Here is a 19,712-nt window from a genome sequence, read left to right on the forward strand (position 1 = left end):
CACCCCTCTGTACCGTTCTCCAACAGCGAGACCACCCAGACGGCGCTCAGCGTGAGCCGGCGACCGGGTGATAGAGGCTGCAGCCGCTTAACGCTGCCTCAGCCCTTCCTCCGCCCTCAGGGATTTAAGAACTGAACCAGAGGGCACCGGGAAAGAGTATCGCGTGTTCCCCCCCATCCCCACCAGGAGCTACCCCCTCAGCCACAGACCCGCCCCACAGCGGACCGGGGGGAGTCACCCCCCAGTCTCCCGCCTCAGGCCACCCTTTCCCGCCCGCCAACGGCCCGCCTCGCGCCGGCGGCCGGCGGCGCGAGAGTCGGGGGGTGGGAGGGGTGCAGTGGGAGGGCCGGCGCGAAGAAAAAGGAGCGAAGCGGCCCCGCGCGGGCGGGAGCCCCGTCCCGCGCCCCGCAGCCGCGCGCCGCCAGCCCGCGCGCTGATTGGCCGGCCGCGCGGCCGGGGCTCCCCGGCGGGCCGCGCCTGATTGGCCGGATTGTAAAAGCGATGTCTGAGGGCGTCCTGGCGGGAGCGGTACGGCCGAGCGCGCCCCCCGCCCGCTGCCCCCCACCTCCCCCACAGCCGAGGTGAGGGCGCGGAGCCCCTCCCGGCCGCGGGAGGGTGAGTCCTGAGCTGCCGCGCTCTGCTCGCCTCCCGCCGGGCTCGGGAGCACTGCCCCGGGGCGGGAGCGGCTCCTCTTAAGGGCCGGGCTAAAAGCGCCTTCTCGCTTTGTAGATGGACGCGAGCGTCCTGGCTCTGCGGAACCTGGCGAGCGGCCGGCCGGGGCGGCGGGGCCGCGCTGAGGCTGCCGCCCAGAAGGTGAGCGGGCTCGGGGTGTTGGGGCAGCGGCGGCCGCGGTCTATCCCCAGCGCTGCAGGGTCCTCTCACACGTTACTCCGCCTGTCACGGTGCCGGCCCGTGCGCAGCGCGGAGCTCTGGGGGGGCGGCCGGTACTTCCGAGGACTAGGGCACCCCCCCGGGCGGGGTGGGTTAGGGCCGCGGCGCCACAGCCCCGTGTGTGCAGGGCCTCGACCCGCGGGGCTGGGAGGTGGGTCGGGCCTGGATCGTGTTCCTCACGCTCCTGCTGACCGTATTTGGGGTGCTGCCCACTGGACCAGCACACCTGGTCCGCCCTGCCGTGTTCTACCTGCGCAGCAGCATCTTACCTGTCGGCACTTGGAGCACAGGGGTGTCCGACGCTACCGTTAAGATAAAAAGAGAAGTCAGTAAAACAATCATGAGCCACCCCACCGTTGTCAGTAAGTGAAATGATTACACTCTGGCATCATTCCCAGGGAAACAGTTTTTAGCTTTCACTCACTACTACGTGATCTCAACCATCCCAGTGGCTACTGCTGGGTAAGGTAGAGGAGGCTCTTCTACAGGCTCACCCTTCAAAAGCTGACCAAAACCAAGCCTGACATGATATGAGCATCATATGGTCCTATTATTTGAGCATGCTGGTGCACATTCTACTATGCTTGCCTTCTGGTCTGTAGCCGTACAGTGATGTTCCCAGGTCAAGAGACTGAGCAGTGCTACTCAGCAAGGAACAAGTTCCCCTCTTACCTCAGCAGCCAGGAAACAGGGTATCTTAGCCTCGTGCGTATTTTGCTCAGTAACATCTCTTGAACTAGACCTGATTCATGACCTGCTGCCCATGCTCAATCAGGAGTCATCCAGAGATCACATAATTCTTGTCATATTCAGCTCCTATTATCTCAGAAATCTGAATTACTATTTACAAACTAGGCTTATTAAGCCAGCCTGTCCTGTCCTCTTGTATTTGAAAGCCATCTCTGCTTGGATCAAGGTGAATCTCACACTTCTGCCAACTGGCCTTTGGATTCTGTGGAATACAGCTGGGAGTTCACATAAAGCATTGCAGTTACTGAGAAAGGGTAAAAGCATTTCTTACTTTAGTAGGCAATTATGACATTCAGGAAATAAAGATCTGCAAGGTTGATAGTAGACGTGTGCTTCTTGTATAGTGCCACTACTTTTTTCATGGTGGTATTTGCACAAACATGAGCATTTGAGATAGTGGAACAGCAAGTTGCTTCAGCTACCCTCACTGAAGTGCCATTAGCACCAGGTATAGTGAGCAGGAACCTGAGGGGAAGGTAGACTTTCTCTGTTACAGATTAAGTGTTGATTCACTGCCAAATGTAAAGTTGCAAGAATATATTGAGTGCCAACATTATGTGAACATATATTCCAAGAAATACCGTGGCCTCTAAGTTGACCCCTATTTATCACAGTGTAGTTATGTTACAACTGGCTGTTAATTGTAAAAGGAGGTATATTTATAACATCCTTTTGTGTAATTCATAGGTGAATGTATGGAGAAGTGCTCTTCATCAGTGCTCGGAGCATAATGCTTTTGATGGGCCAAATTCATTTTCAGTTTGGATGCCATAGAACTGTTCCTAGTAAAAGCCAGCTTCAGTTTTTACTGGAACATGTGTGCTTGCTAGCTAGACTGTACCTGATAAGATGATATTTGGAATCGCCTATTTAAATATCTTTCCGCTGATGATAGCTGAATTGTTCCAAGTAAAAGGCAAAACTTGGAGAGTTCTTATAGCAAACCAATAGTAACTTAACATTTTATTTCAGACTGTATTGAATTTTAGAATTGAACTTCTTGCTGCACAAAATAAAATACGTAATAATATCCAGCCTCAAAGTCATCATGTTAGATTTTTAAAACTCATTTTGAAAAAAAGAAGTGGTAATCTGAGTCTGAGACTTGCTCAGTTTGAGACACCACCATAAAACGCACAGCTAGACTGAAGAGCTAACAACTTCAAGCCCGATTTATAATTTAAAAGCAGTTAGCTGTGGTTCTAAAGGCTTCACTCCCAATTCCAGCAAGTTACAAGCTCTGCTGGCTTTCTGATGATAATCTGTCAGCTTCGCTTTTTCTCACTTCGCTCAAGGTGCCTGCAATCATTTTAAGGGCCTAAATCTAGAAGCTACTGAGTAATAGTAGCTAGAGTTCAAAAAAACCACAGTGACCTTTTTCTATTTTTTTTATTTTATAGGGTATTTTATTTATTTCATTTTAAATTTATTTTATTTTTAATTTTTATTAAAATTTATAAATATAATATTTATTTTATTTTAAATTTATTTTATAGGGTATTAAGGAGAATTAAGTTATAGGTGTACTATCTACAAACAGAACATTGATCTCCCTGGGCAAAAAGATACAGTACAACTTTCTGCATGGGCATTTGTGGAAGCCCTGCTCTGTCCCACATTTAGAATACCTGGACCTCAATTTTTGATACCCTGCAAGGAAAGCCAGTATAGCATCCTGTCTACTTCATTCCTCTAGTCTTCACAAGCTATTTGCACTAACAGGCTAGACAGAAGTACTGTTACTTGCTGCTCAGAAATGGATGTCTTGGCTCTAAGATACCCTTTACGCTTTATTCAGCCAGTCCTTTGAGATTATTTGATCAGTAGTGATAATTCTTGCAGTAAGAGGAAGGGGTAAAACTGGACCCAAAGATGAAATATGAAGAAAGTTTTATTGCAGCTAGGGACTGGAGGGAGTTGGTGTTCATTCAAAGAATGATAAAAATCAGCTAATGATTAAAATGACTTTTTCTTCTAGCAGTTCTTAGCTACAGTCAGTGAATAGTTATGGAGATTTTTCTTCGTTGTTTTGAACAGCAGATAGTGCAGATGCAAAACTTATGTCACTTGCACATGAAGTTACAGCCACTTCAGTTTGACATTTTATGACAGTGTAAGCTGCATCCCTACCATGGCTTTTCACTGGGGACTTCTTAAGCAGAACATGTTTTCTTGCTAAGTGTAACATGACCAATGCATTATCTCAGTTTCGATCCGATTTGGTGATTTATGTTTGTGGGCAATGCTGTCTTGTAATAACAGTCAGAGTTTAAAAGCCTAATAGGCCACAAGTTTGACTGGTTGACCTCAGGTTCTGTAATTCAGGGCAGTATCTCTTACACACTGCCTCAAGTACAGTAGCATGTTGACTATTTTACTCCTTCCAACAGAGGCAGAAGAGCCATGCTAAATATAGCTGTGAGTGCCAAGGCATAAGTCACTACAATTACCTTCATAAGAACAATTAAATTGATTGTTGGACTGTTTCTTTCCTGCTGTGTCTAAAGAAGTGCTTTTTTCATTAACAGGAAAACATATTTGATCGATCCAGGATGGCCCCAAAGACTCCCATTAAGAATGAACCAGTTGATTTATCAAAGCAAAAAGGCTGCACCCCAGAAAGAAATCCAATTACACCTGTTAAGCTCATTGACAGACCTCAGCCGGATCCCTGGACCCCCACTGCTAACCTGAAGATGCTTATTAGTGCTGCTAGCCCTGACATGAGGGACCGAGAAAAGAAGAAAGAGCTCTTCAGACCCATAGAAAACAGTGAACAGAGTGACACACCTGATTCATTGCAGGTGAGACTCACAACATGATTACCTTATGTTCACTTAGGACTCAGACCTTCCTTAAGTTGTGCCTCACTTTTACTCCAACTGGTCCTTTGTTTCCTATGAAAGACTGCAGAATTGTAGAATATTGCCAAGGACGGTTGCCTGCACAGCACTGGCTGAACAGCGGGACTTGCAAAGACTAAAAGTAATTGTTTTACTAGTAACTGACCTGAGACCCTTCAAAAGCCTGAATATTACTTAAGGGACAGTGAAAGAAGTAGAGCTTAAATAGGTCACTTTCCCCAACTTAAGTACTTCTGACATTATTTTTTGAACTGCATTAGAAAGAAAATTGCCAGATCATTTTTAACCAGACAGGCAGGATTTTCAAGAGCATTTTGACAATGGGAGGGCATAGTTTTCAATATATTTTTGAAATCTTCTACCATGTCCACAACAGACCCACAGAGTGATGAGCTGAAACCTTTCTCCCACTTTCCACCCCAGCCCCAAACTAGTAGTCAGCAAGCAAGTCAAGTGTTAATCAAATTTTTACTTGCCAAGACTCAGGCAATGTAGGGGCTGATCCCTGTCCTCACTTTAGGAAAGCTATCTGTGGAGAGGATGACGTCAGGTTGTAATAAGCATCATTAGTTTTCTTCCTTCAGACTTACTTTCATTCCAGCCACTGCTGTCCTTGTCCTGGATTGCTTCTTCTAGAATATCCTTCTTCTGTGATTTAAGTCAGAGGAAGATAGTTCTGGGGTCCTCCTACTGAGAAGCATCATTTGATAGGTACAGATCGCTCTGCAAGTGTAGATTTTCCAGGACCTACAGTGACAGTAGTCTGAAGAATTCTCCAATTTAGTCATAAAGGAACAAACAGTTCTAAAGGTAATTCCTAACATAGCTTCCAGTAAGTAAAAAACCAGTCAGTGTTAAAAGTTAGTTCATTACCACTGCAAGCCCACTAAGGTCATATGGTATTTTTGAGGTGGCTACTATGAAGAGTTCAAATATTTCCTATTTAGTAAAACTTACACTTAATTTTCTCCACTTAACTTGCAAAAGATGCAAGAGTGTTACTGTAAGATGCCACTATTCCCATACCATATAAAACTCTAAGAATAAAATCAGAGCAACAGCCTGCCACAAGGTCACAACTGTCAAAGGACAGTTAAGATCTCATAAACAAGAAAACATGGGTTTCAACAGCTGCCACCACTCTCAGCTTTTTTTTACCAGAGGCCGTGATTATTTCTTTCACTCCTTTTTTGGACACAGAGTCAAAACCCCAAGAGCTACCAGTGCAGAAAAAGCCTCCATCATTCTCATTTTGTAATAAATAAACATACCTCTTCTTGCCATCACAGTTTTGCTGGGGTCTTTTTCCCTGCAGGGACAGAAATACCATATTCAGACTATCCTACAGAGTTCACTTAAGCTAACAGGTTAACTGAGTTTGAGGTTCAAACCTTAAGGCACTTGGTAGTTCCTTTTATAGTGTCTTACCATCATGACCAACATCCCAGCCTCCAATTTCTTAAAGTTACAGAGGCACTGTGAAGGGCAGTAAAATCTCTTGAAAGAAGTTTTGCAGGAACTCTTTGATGGCTTGTACATCTTCTGATTTATTAGATCCAGAGGTGTTTGAGGGAATATTCCTTCTCCTCTCAAAAAGAAATATTCCTTCTATGTAGAATCTTGCCATCTGCTAGTCTTGTGTGTTTGGTCTCACTGGTTGTTTTATTCTTTCCTGAAGCATAATCATTATTTTATGATCTCGCAGACAAGTTTTTCTGTAGATATCTTGTGTGATGAATTAGAAAAAGCTTGCAAGCAAAATGTGTCACTCAAGTGCTCTCTGCTTACAAGGTGTCCATGGTTTTTCCTTACTAGAAAGTCCAAGCTTAAATACTGCTAACATCTGAAATACGCCTCGCTTGGCTATGCCTTGCTTCTAAAGCTCTGCACTAAAGGGTTAACATTTATTTTTTAACAGTATGATATGGTAGACGACAGCACGGTTGATGAATTTGAAAAGCAGAGGCCCAGCAGAAAACAGAAAAGCTTAGGACTCTTGTGCCAAAAATTTCTAGCTCGCTATCCAAGTTATCCGTTGTCAACAGAAAAAACTACTATTTCTTTGGATGAAGTGGCTTCAATTCTTGGTATGTATAACTACAAAAATGCGATAACTGAGCACGTGGGGTAGCCCAACAGGAGGGCCTTTAAAAGGTCATCCTTCTTACAGAGTACATGCAAGGGCTGCCTTTCCCTGGGTCTGGATGCTCTTCTAATCATACTAATAAAGAGTTTGAAATTACTAATATTGCTAAGTGTCTTTACTGCTTGATAATGCTACCATCTTAAAATCTCCTTTCTGACAGTACTTTATACTAGATGGCTCTATCCTCCAGCTGTTCACCAACCGTGCTGCTTGCTTAAATTCTCAATTTGCTGAACATGGAAGGACTTATGAGCTACACACCTTCTGAAGGAGGACTTAGAAACAAGATCTTTTGTCAGAATGGGATGTTTGGGGAAGCAGTTGCAAACTAGTTAGTGTAGGAAATCAGTTGACTTTACTGTCTGACTTCAGTAACATGCCTGACATTAAATCTTCCAGGGTCTCATGGTTCATCAAGGTTATCTTAGCTTTAAATGTTCTCTTGTGAGGGTAGGTTACCAGGAGACCCGCAAGAGCAGAATGAGAAAATGTGTTGTATTGAGGTGACAAGAAGGTATCAAGTAACCTATTTGCTGGGTCCCCTGTTAGGTTTGGTCTTAGCTAAAAGATTAATGAAATACCTGAGAGAAGCAATGAAATTTGGGAGAGAGGGCTAAGCCAAGTCACACAAATAAGAAAAAGATCCAGGTCCTTGGAGGGGTTGTCTCTTAGCTAAGCATGGCTTTATAAGATTGGACTTAAACTAAATAAATATTTTATTTACATTTAGAACTCAGGTATTTACCAGAAAAGAGGAAGCAAAAATGAAATGTGCCTGTATTGGAAAGAAAGGGAGCAGAGGAGTGATGTCCTCTGTGACTCTGCCAAGGAAGTCCTTGAAATACTCATTTATTTGCCTTGGTAATAGGAAGTGAGAATAAGAGAGAATTCAGATGAAGTAAAATAGTTAAAGAAATTAATTTTTAAATAAATTGTTATTTTAGGTTTGTAGTTACTTCTTTCTGTGTTTGCATGATGTGCCTGTGCTCCAACCTTGTACAGCTGAACATGAGTAGTGCTTTATTTTGTGTTTGAAGCGGCGTTACTTTGCTTTCCCTAATACTAGAAACTTTGTTTTTAAAACCCACTGTTTTGTATTTTACCTCCCTGAAAGGACTGTGCTTATTTTCCTCCCTTTGGTTTTCACTTCCTTGCTTGCCCATATCCACTTGCTTCAGAAACCACAAATTTATTCACTGCTGATGTTGCTGCTCTCTGTGTGTAACAAATGATGGCTGTAATAGAGTCTTTGCTACAAATTTATATTGCTTTGTTCACTGAAGACCTATGGAAAAGACTGCAAAGAGAACTATGCTTCTGGTGCCTTACAGACACAGGATATGTGTATCACTCTTAATCTTCTGGAGTATGTTTTACTCCAAGATCTCCACACACTTAGAAATACTCATAAATTGTTTATCCTAATACCTGTTTGAGGCTGGTAAGTATTATCCATATTTTCCAGATGTGTAAACAGATGCATCAAGGCCTCACCTTCCACAGGGAAGTCTTTCAAAACCTTTCCCCTGAGCTAGCACTTGGTCTGCTCAGCTAATGTTAACCATTATGGGATTTGTAGTACAGATGTTGCCACTAGTGTATAGTATACTGTTATATATAACAGGCATGCTTCAAACAGTGCTAGACATGAGTACTCAGGACAGTGAGCAGAGCCACCAGGCTGTTCATATTCAGTTCCCAACCTTGCTCACGTCAGTCAGGCTGAACCCAAGTTGGACATGTTTCATAGATTTCCCATTGTTGCAGACCCAGCCAGCACTGAGGACTTGTTTCTGCAGCATTTGGAAACAGTGAGTCTTACTCTCCACTGCTTTTCACCTGTGAAGCCTTTGAGGCTCCTTTGCTTGGTATGTTCTTGGCAAGTAATTGTGCCATGCAAAATGCAAGTGGTTCCTTTAGGAGTGGGCTTTTATATCTACCCCGTGTCAGCACCAGGCTCAGACCCTTTCTTGCCCTCTGTTGCACACAGGCTTGTGTACAGGTATGTGTCTGAGCTCTGGAGCTCTCTCGACAGGAAGGGCCAGAGTGCTCAGGAAACCTTAGGACAATCTGGATAGGTCTGAGTGGGCCAGCAGAAAAGAAGATAGACAAAGAGCGTAATACTATGGGGCTGGCCACACACAAGTCAGTTCTTAATTGTGCGGATATGGATGGATCTAATGTAATGTGTCCAAGTGAACAGTTAAAAATATATTGTGAACACTCAGTATTAGAGAACAGCCTGTTCTCTCTTGCACTTTTTCTGAAGAGCGCATTAAAACTAGATGAGCATCTGTGTCTTTTTTATTCTCCCCCTAACCTCAAAACAGGAGTCGAGCGGAGACGAATTTATGATATAGTGAATGTCCTGGAGTCATTGCAGTTGGTTAGCCGTGTGGCCAAGAACCAGTACTGCTGGCATGGCCGGCACAACCTCAGTCAAACTCTGAAAACACTTCAGGAAGCAGGAGAGCTGCAGTATGGGGAGCTAATGACCTTCTTCCAGCACAAGGAGCAGGACCTGGAGTACAAATTTGGAGAACAGAAAAAGGAAACTATTCCAGATTCTCAAGACAGACCCTTAATGGACTTTTCAGAACCAGATTGCACCTCTGGTAAGATAACTAATACGTGTCATGTGATACACAGACACAGGTCTCTTCCTCCGGTTTGCTATGTGACTTCTTCTCTTGCTTTGCTTTTCAATTAAATAATAAAAAAATATTCTTTGCAAAAAGGTGCTGAATTCACCATGGAGGTAACAGAATTTTTCTGTCCCCGCCTGTACATGGCAGTAAATGCTTTATCTTGACAGAAGGTGCCATCTTCCATTTGTCCACTGTTTGCATGCTGCCCGCATAATACATGCTTACAAAGTCCATTGGAGTCACAAAATTATAATGGTGCAGAACAGTGTAACATGGAGTCAGCTTTGGAACCTGACATTCTAAAAGCTATTTCTGCAAGTTTTATTTTTTTATTGCCTTTCAAAGAGAGAATTCTGTCTGCACTACTCAATTATTTGCTGCCTTTCAAAAGATTTCTGCTTCCTGACAAGGAAATGCTTTACCCCTTTTCTGTGTGAGAAACCTACTTGCTAGTTTTCTGGCTATGATGGATGACATATGCTAAGAGGCTTGGGTATTATTTGTAACACAGCATCTGCAAACAGCAGAAAGGACAAGTCGTTGCGGATTATGAGCCAAAAGTTTGTCATGCTGTTCCTTGTCTCCAAGACCAAGATAGTCACTTTGGACATCGCAGCAAAGATACTGATAGAAGAAACCCAGGATACAGTGGACCACAGCAAGTTTAAAAGTAAGCTGGCTGTTGATAAGCAAATCAATCAGTCTGTGAGTAAAGGAAATAGGGGCATGTTTGAACTGACACCAGTAGGTAGTGGCAAGAGCAGATCAGGAATATTTTGCTGAAATGTGGTTTAGGGTTTTTCTTATTTATGAATGCTACTTTGTGAAATCAGAGCTTGGGGTGGGGAAGAGTCCATTTGACAATTACCTTCAAATTTTATCTTCAAAATAAAAATGTTGGTTTTGTTTGGATTTTTTTTTTTCATACTTTAACTCTACTTTTTGTGCTGTTCTAAATGATGTTTCAGGACTTGTTGAAATTAAACATGTTGTTTAATTTAACAGAGTTAAATTTCTTCTCTGCAGAAATGTGTTACTTCTTTTTATCCCAGAAATCTCTCACAGCTGGATGGCACTGTTTGCTTTTCAGTTAGTGAGGATTAGTACTTTGATCTCTTGGACAACATAGAAAAACTCAGCATTAGCAAATAATTATTCTAAAATAAAGACTTTTAAGTCTTTGAAGTACTTTTAAAACAAAGTACTTGCACTTCAGTCTTAAAATTCTACTCCAAATACTGGGAGGGATGTGAGGAGTTTAGCTGGACAACCTGTGGGTATTATATTCGGTTCTAACATGTTATTGGAGATATTTTATTTTTCTAAGAGGGTTACATTTTCCACATGATGAATATGTGTCCTTTTGTGATGAGCTTTGCAGTCACGTGCCTCTTGCCCCCAAGTGCTTTTCTTCATCACATGTGGAGGTAGCTGCCTTTTCTGGGCAAGCTGATGATGTAATCATTCCCTAACCCATTGCTTAAACCTGAGCAGCTAAGATGCATAAGCAGCTAAAATCTGAAGAAGCAGTGACAAGCAGGTGGGAGCTGGTATGGCAGGCTTCACAGGAGGTTGCTTAAGCCTATCCCAGTTTGATTTTACCCACCTCATCTATGAAAGCTGTGGTTTTATTCTCAACAAAATTACCGTGTAAATATGTACTGTATGTGCTGTAAAAGTAGCTATCCTGACTATTTCTGCCCTTTTCTGTTAGCAAAGGTACGAAGACTGTATGATATTGCCAATGTTCTCACCAGCCTAGGCTTGATCAAGAAAGTTCATGTCACAGAGGAAAGAGGACGCAAACCAGCCTTCAAGTGGATCGGGCCTGTGGAATTCCCTGGCAAGACCACTAACTTGGGTAGCTCACATCTCTTTTCTTTTTGACAAACCCTTCCCAGGGTAAAAGGTTATTTTCCATTTGTAAAGAATGGCTAAGCATTCATTGTCCACCCTGTGATGGTTAACTGCTGGCCACTTCAGCATTTGCCCTTGTTAGGCCTAAGGGCTGTGGAGGGATGTTGAAGAACACTGTCTTGCTGGTATTTTTACACCAACTTACGTAACTATAAATTGTAGAACAATGGCAGATAATGCCTACATCTCCAAATCTGAGTCCACAGCTTTTCTGGGTTGCAAAATCTCAGTAATTCTGTTATAATTAGACAGTGAATTATTTTGTTCGTAAGGGGATTTACCAAGGTAGAGCAGGGCTGTTTCTTGCGTGCATACCTTAGTACAGAGTACAGTCTGCGAAGGAGGTGGTGGGTCAGAGCATGTCTGTAAACTGCATGGCTAGAAGCCAGAGCAAAAGGAAGCCCTTTGGTAATAATATTCGGGTTAGGCCAGTGCCAGGACCAAGTAAAAGTAAAGGATACTGTTAACACCATTTATTTCCTCCTGATTATGCACACTAGAGTGTAGCTGCTGCAGAAGCTGCCATGGAGTGAAAAGAAAAGAAGCCCTTATCTTATCTACCAGTGCATACTGAGCTTAGGTCTGCTTCCATGTTGTGGGGTTTGAGATGGGCTAGAGGTTACCTCTTATCACCAAGGTTGGTAACATGGCAGAAGCCTAAATGAGGAGCTGTATTCCATGAAGGACTGTTGTACAAAATCATGTTCCTACAGGTGAACTGAGAGGGCATAGCCCAACATCTGATCCTCTGCCAGGGACACAAGGAGCCTGTGCCCCATATCAGATCTGTGCTACTGGAAGACAAAGGTTTACATATCACACTTCATTTAACAGTGAAGAGACCAGAAGGAAGGTCAGTTCTGAGCCCAGCAGCCCACATCAAGAGAGGCAAGGTAATTACTAGTGAAGCATGTTCTTTTGTATCCCAGTGGATCTGCCCAAATGTGGGCCCACCAATGTAAGGCATTTGATTGGGTGAGTCAGCTAATTAAATATGAGAACGATGCTTTGGAAGTGCTTATATTTCTACTGTTCACGTGATTAGACTTCTGTTTTGGACCCTTCAGTCAAGTGCCTAAAGTTAGATGAGATTAATCTGGGCCATACTGCCTTAAATCTGCAGTTTGTTTTCTGGTAAATGTTTCTGTTCTCCACTAACTGCAACTATACTACAGTTTCTTCTGTTAAAATTTGGTAGAGATAAAGAAAGATTCCTTAGCTACACAAAAGCTTGCTTTATTTTATGGTTTCTAATATAGTGGAATTTATTGTAACAATCTAATGGATAGCTGTTAAAAAGACAAAGCAATTAGAGGGCTTTTTACAGTTCCCTCTTGTAGGAAATTATGATATTGAGCACCTCTCCAGTGGGACTGAGTTCTGAGTGCCTTGCAGATTCTGGCTGTAGGTCATTAGTGGACGTTACAAAAATGTGCCAGGATAGAAAAATTATACCAATTATTTTATATGGCCAGTATCAAAATACGCTTGGTAAACAGATCTGTTATTAATTGAATGTTCCTTTGTTCTTTCAGCCTATATTACGAATTCAGAAGAATATTGCTCCAAAATGATAAATCCAGCAGCTGTCTGCAGGCAGAAAATAGAGGAAGATACTAGGTAAGTTGGTCTTAACTCCTGTCCAGTTTCAGATTTGTGCTTGTCATGTTTAGTTCAAGGCTAGATTCTATTAATGAGCCTGAGATAGAAAATTACTGGATGGTCTCATTACCGTGTTAATACTAATAGTTCTTACCATGGCTTTCTTTTATTTTTTTTTCATGGCCAATTTATACTTACCAATTTATACTTGTACCATTGTTGTCCTTCAGCTTCAGTAGTTCTTCATCTCATGTCTGTTTATATAGGTCATCCCTGCCTCCTTTGCCCTGTTGTCTAGGTAGGCTGAGCAAATCATAATTCTCTGCAAAAGCCTTTCTGTCATATCAGTGGGTCTTATCTACATCTAATTTGAATTAATTTCTGAATGATTGATTCTAGTTAAGTGCAACAAAAAGCATCATTGTTCTGCCCAAAACCTGATAAGTCTGCTTCTGTGTAATTAGAAATAATAAAAAGTGGCACTTCTTGTATCTTGTAAACTGTGTAAAGTACTGGTTGGGGGGACAGAATTTTTCCACATTTATGTCCAACAATGTACCTATTTGCTTTCAAGGATAAAATAGGGGGGTAATTTTGGACTAAATGTTTTTCCTCTTTTCATTACTTTTTTTTTTAGGAATGAAGCTTGTGCCACAGAAACAATATTAAAATCAGCAAGTAACCCAAGCATAACCTCACCTCTCTCCCTTCTTTCAGTTCCTGGGGACTCTGAATTTTGTGTTAACCCTTTGCCTCAGGCAGTTTTCCCTGTGGTTCAGACAGATGTGCCAAGCCTCTCACTGCCAAATGGCATCAGCAGCCAAGCTCCACATCCTTCCACGCTAGCAGCCTCCAAAACAGAAAATGGAAAACCTGCCTTGCTGCCTAACCAACCATTCCTGTGCTTTCCATCTTCATCCCTTTTTATGTTGTGTGGTGGGCTTCAGGAAAATAACTTGAGGGAGAGCTTGCCTAGTGCAGGAGATGTGGGAAACAGGAATGCAGAAGCTGAGGCTGCCATACCTTCAGCTGTCTCCCAGAAACGCAGCTCCCACAAGTGTGCATCACCCTCTGCACCTATAGATGATGAAGAGCCAGCTGCTAAAAAGCAGACCATGGAACAGAGGGATCTGCCTCTCTCACTTGTGGTATCCAAGGTAAAGAAGTGAATTTCATTATCTCTTAGGCTTTGTGTTAGCAAGGAAAGTACTTTTGCCCAAGACAGTGTGTTCAGAAGTGAAAATTCACTGTGCCACTCTTGTTACAGGTAAAAATTCTGCCTCCCACATGTTGATAAAGTTGTAAGAGGTCTGTTTACAAAGTATAGGCATTAACTGGGAGATTTTTCACACCACCAGAGGAAACTGGAGTGTGATTCCTTTGGAGAGGGATGTGATGCTCATCTGTTCTTTGGAATCAGTGTCCTGATCATTGTCTTCAACAAGGCAACCTGCCAGTGGGGAGGAAATTAATGTGACTATTATTCCTCATCTTCGCCTTGAGCTTTCCCAGTTAGCAGCAGCAGCATTGCTTACGCCACTGAGCAAATGTGATTTGTACTTCCCCACTACTCTCCAGCTTGAGTCGCCCTTTCTCAAGCCATGTTGCCCACAGCAGGCATGTTGGAGAAGGATGATGGTAAAAGGTGAAGTGCAGCTATCTCAGGGTTCTCCTAACTGCTTACCATCGGAGTCAGGCTCAAGATCATATCAGTGTTGAATATAAGCCAATTGAAACAGGTGTTTTTCCTTATCAATAAAAAATTAATCCCAAAGCTCACGTATCTCTTATCCAGTGTCTTCAAGTACTGAAAGTGAGCTACAGCACAGGGTTTGGGCATCACTAATATGGTTCTTCAAACCCTCAAACAAAGCTTTTTAACATGGTGACTTGTTAATCAGTTTTGTGCTGCTCCTTTGCACAGATGCATGTTTTATTCTGTAGCTGAGGAATTGCACTGTGTTATTTCAGTTTGGACTCTTCATTTCCTCTTTTGTTTTTGCTTAGAAGCCTTTCGAGACCCCCAAGGCTGAATCTACCCCAGGAAGTGGCTGTACCTCTGCTGCACATCTAGAAGCTTTTCGTCTTGACCTCACAAGTCCTGCTGCTCCAAAGGCTTCAAACAAGGAGCCTACTAAGCCTTTAGATTCTCAGGAGCAAGAAAAAGGGTCTCAGAATAAAGACCCTGATGAACCTTCTCCAGGAAAAGCTCACATCTCTACAGAAAGCAGCAATCAACCTTTCCTACCACAGTATCTCTATGTTCAATCTACTGCTGGTAAGGACAGCCATGAGATCCAGAGGCACCCAGATTTCTGCATCTCTTCACTGAGCAAATAGGGAGGCCTACAGATAGGTGAATAAGTCTGTATTTGGCAGGAAAAGCCTGTCATCAGTTCTCTGTAGTAGTTTAATAGCTCTGAATTCTCTTGACTTCAGATGAACTGTTGTTTCTCTGAAAATACAGTCATTTTTCTGAAGGACCCAAACATTAATAGCAATGAATAATGTGGGGTTTGCATGATTGAATTATGCGCAGCAGAAAAAAGACACTTACTCAGCATTCAAAACTCAGAGGAGCTGGAAATCTATGTTTGGCAATAAGGTGGCCAGAATAGTGCAACAGCATCCCCCTGAGTGAGTGAATTTAGTCAGCTGTGAACATTGTACTGTCTTGTGACATGCATCCTTGGGATAACCCCACAAAAACTGAGGCACTGGGAGTGTAGCCATGCCTACCTGTAGGACATGGGAGGGATGGAGAGGAAGCAGCTGAAAATACTGCAGGAGGATTTCATGTTCACCATTTTTTGTCCTGTGTTTCTGTGAAGTGGAAGACTGGTTTGTGGGAACAGGAAACTTAGATATCCATGACTACTGCTTTAGTATTTGATTAATTTCTGGCACAGTTGGGTCTATGGGATTTCACTTGTAAGATGGAGACGCTCAATTTGCAAATATTTATCCTGGTGTTTTGGGAGGTCAGACAAATGGGGAACCAGAGCAGCTTTTGTTTCAAAACAGTATTTCAGCTCTTGTCAGGAAAATAAGCATCTTTGGGGTGTATGTTTGAGCTTGTTTTGTGTTTGGGGTTTTTTTCTCATTTAAAGCAGCATATATATTTTCATATAGCAGAGGATAAGATTCCCATTAGTGAAAAAAAAAAAAAAAGAGGTTTTTAGCCAAGCTGTTTCTTACTATTGGAGTTAGAAGCAGAAAACAGCAAGGTGTGTTTGGCGTTTAATATGAACAAAGTAAATGGATGTATATACAGTGAACAGGCAGTAGGGGGGGAGGTGGAGGTAAGGAAGGGGAGCTTGACAGAAGAGTCACAGGTTTGTGACACTTTCCTTGCTTCTTTTTTACTGTTTTTGTCACAGTTTACTTCCAGGGCAGCCTTTCTCTTTGTTGTTGGACCTCTTCCCTGTTCTAGTTTAAGCTAAGTCTAGTTATAGCTTAAGTCTAATTTATCAACTGTATTAATGCTTTGCTTTTTCTCTCTTTGGTTTAGGATTGAGCAGTTTTAATTTCCTGCTCCCTGCAAACCAAGCCCCTGGTGCCATCAGTCTCGCTGCGAACCAGTTACCTTCTCTGAGCGTCCCCTGTGTCATGCTGCCATCAGCAGCCTTGGCTTCCTTCCCTCTTGTTTGTTCTCCCACAATCACCAGTCCTCTTCCCACAGTTCCCGATGTCTCCTTTTCAGCTGCCACCTCCATGAGTTTCAGCATGTCCAGCCTGGCATCAATAGCACCTGTTTTCATAGGCACCACAGCAGTGGTCACCCCCAAGGTCTCACCTGCGCCTTCAGTGGATCCTCAGCAACCAGCTCACCCTGCTCAGCACCTGAGTTCTGCACTCCCAAGATCTTGTGGTGCTGTTAAACTGGACTCCCATGTGTGTATGGGGCATCCGGTGACCCTTCTGAAGCTGCAGCAGGTAAGTGGGAATGGTGGTTGGTTGACAATGAAGCACCATGCCACGTCACTGAGCCTGAAGGCACCTCGTGCTGCAGGCTGATGCCAGTGTGTCATAAAAGTCTTAACCTTTAAAAATCTTACAGGAATAGAGAAAAAAAAAATTGGTTACAGGGTTTTTTTTTTTCCCAGAAATCCAGGTAAGTATTTTTTCTCCATTTGACACTATCTTGTGTTGTGCAATGGCTACAGAAACACATTAGGACAGGAGGACTGTTTGTCAGCTGGCTGCAACGCCTCTGGTGGTAGCGTCCTGGGTTACCTCTTCACTCCTGTTCTGATCTCTCTTCACTAAATAATGGAAAAGTAACAGCAGTATCAGAACTGAGGGGAAAAATTCTTTTTGTAGGTTTTGTTGATCTTTTTTATAAAGATATTTTTTTAAATCTACCACAGAAACAGACTTTTTTGAGTAAAAAAGTTGAGAAATTCAAAAGTAAAGAAGGACCCATTGATCTGAAGTACAGTGAGTGACATAAAGCAGTCTTGTCACACATACTAACATTAGAGGTTACAGTAGAGTGGTACTTAAAAGACAAGTGGTCAGGGTTTAGAAGACTGATTTTAGACCTATTTTGGTGCTAACAAACAACTAAAGTGAGTAAAACATCAAGGAAGAGAAAGCCATTTAAGCTGAAGGGCAAGATTGGCATAAGAATGAATGAATATGAACTAGTCATGAATACGTTTAAGTTGGAAATGGATAGAAGCTATCAGCTTCCAGCAACGATGTGCTGGCAGACAGTTCCAGAACAGAAAGCAGGGGCAAAGCCTGTGCAGCTTCTGAAAGGATGTCTGAAGTCATTCCCTATAGTAGCAGGGTACAGAGGTTGACATCTACAAGCTGCCTTCTGTTTGCATGCTTGCATGTAGGCTTTGAGAAAACCCTACTGAATCTCTTTGGTTTTGTTTAATAGCCTTCATCAGCTCCCCTCACTCCCAAGAACATTCGTCCTGTGCATCATGAGGCATTTTTCAAAACTCCTGGAAGTCTTGGAGACCCTGTTGCATGGAAGAAAAATGAAGGCAACCAGACCAGAAATGCCAGCTCTGTGCAGAGGAGACTGGAAATCTCTAGTTCCAGCCCTGACTAACTCCACTCATTCCAAACTGTGGGCGGATTGTCCTAGGACTCTGTATCTATTACAAGAGATCAAGCTCTTAACAAGAGGAGTGTGTTAAAATGTCATCCCTTTTGGTATGCTTCCCCATTATCTATTCACGCGCTGGTTCTGTTAGCCACCTTCTTCACAAATCATCCTTGGTACCGAAACCCTTTTACTGCGTTATTCCTTCAGTACTGACTTGAATTCAGATGCTGTGTTTCACGTGCCCTTGTGGGCATCAAACTGCATTTGTGGTTTTAATTTGGGAAACTTTATTGCTGTGAGGAGATGCAAACAGATTTTCTTGGAGTCCCCAGGGTTCTTTATTCATGGTTTGAAGTGAGATGTCTAGCACTTATCTGGGGTAAGCATTTGTTTTTGCATGTTCTCTACTTACCCTGAGTAAATCTGTGGTAAAAGTGATAAACTTCTGCAGTTGTGAGAGAAACTGCTTCCTCAGTTCCAATCTGTCAAATCCTGCCTCCGCAGTGCAGCCTCTTGCTATTTATTTTGTACATTGGAGTGGGATTTAGTGCAAAAAAGTCTTTTTTTTCAGCTTCAGAATAACAGATTTTCTCAGGGTAGGATTACTTGAATGTCAGTTGGTTGTTGTACAATTTGCCCAGCACTTGTGGTTAGAAAAACCTAATAATAACACAGTATGATTGAATGTATACATGTGAAAAAATATTAAGACCAAAATAACTGTGAATGTTAACGTGTTTATATTTGTGTTAATGAACTGTAGTAGTCCTTAGGTTTTGGTTTTTGGTTCTTTTTTCTTTTACTCTGAGCAAAATGTACAAGTTAAATCTAAAAAATACAAAACCTGATTCCTTAATTACATTTGACAGAGTGGCAAGCCACTGAGAGGGCTGTGCTAAGATTTCATCTCCTGTTTAAATATATAGTCTAGATTTATGACCAGGGAACACTGGTAAGTCATTAACCACATGATTAGATTCAGTCTAACCTGAGTCTACTTAAGTGCCTACTTAGTTGTTTACTTAAGTCTACTTAAGGGGTATGTACTTAAGTGCCTAACACCTCATTACAAGAATTTTGTAACTAGTTACTAGTGCATTTGAGCATACTTGGAAGACAAGGGAGATCTTATTTTTTGGCATATATTTATTTAAACCATAAAAAGAAACTGAAAAGAGCAGGAGTAATGAATTTGGGAAATGATAAAAAAAGCCTTCTGTATTCCTAAGAGGAAGAAACATCTATCAGCTAACATTCAGAGGTGGTGCTATTCAGAGATGGTGCTATTAATGATATAGGACATAATTTTAAGAGTTAATGCTCTTATGCTTGGGTATGTTTTCACTCATGTAGCAATCCGCAGTTTGTGCAGTTTCCTGTTTTTAAAAGACAGAAAGTCTTGCTGTTGACATCATGTTTCTCTGGAATTAGCAAACAGAAGGCCAGCATTATCAGCTCTTCTCTTCTCGGTACTGGTTTTCCAAGGGTAGGTACACTGTTGGATGTGCTACTTTGTTGGTCAAGGAAGACTAGGACTTTGTTTGGGGGTTGGGGGTTTGATGAGGCTTTTTATTTTTATAATGAAATGTATTATGAAAATGGGATTTAAGAAAGAATTTTAGTGAAGCTGGGAGTTTGAGTGATGTGGCCTTATCTTAGAATAGACCAATAACAGCCTTTTAAGGAGGGCGAGTTAGCCCTCATTGAAAGAAAATCTATAGTAGAGTTATCATAGGAAATTTCAGGGGTGGTAAAGAGAAATCTTCAGACTGCTAAATTTAAGGGGTTTGTTACTGGTTGGTTTGTTGGGGCTTTTTTAATTACACTAC

The 19,712-nt window shown here is 42.4% G+C and overlaps 1 protein-coding gene across 1 annotated transcript; it reads left to right on the forward strand.

The window, feature by feature from the left end:
• Positions 1-729: 729 nt before the first annotated feature.
• E2F7 (E2F transcription factor 7) lies at positions 730-17,886 on the forward strand (the record flags this gene model as incomplete). The annotated part of the gene is made up of 12 exons (XM_080624623.1): positions 730-813; positions 4,170-4,445; positions 6,424-6,592; positions 8,982-9,266; positions 9,811-9,969; positions 11,014-11,160; positions 11,930-12,109; positions 12,752-12,836; positions 13,456-13,975; positions 14,826-15,096; positions 16,330-16,754; positions 17,710-17,886. The coding sequence occupies 12 exons, from the start codon at positions 730-732 to the stop codon at positions 17,884-17,886; spliced, it is 2,778 nt and encodes a 925-aa protein (XP_080480749.1).
• Between the last annotated feature and the right edge of the window lie 1,826 nt (positions 17,887-19,712).

The sequence above is a fragment of the Psittacula echo genome (assembly GCF_963264785.1).
Source record: "Psittacula echo genome assembly, chromosome: 1".
In the NCBI taxonomy this organism is placed as follows: Eukaryota; Metazoa; Chordata; class Aves; order Psittaciformes; family Psittacidae; genus Psittacula; species Psittacula echo.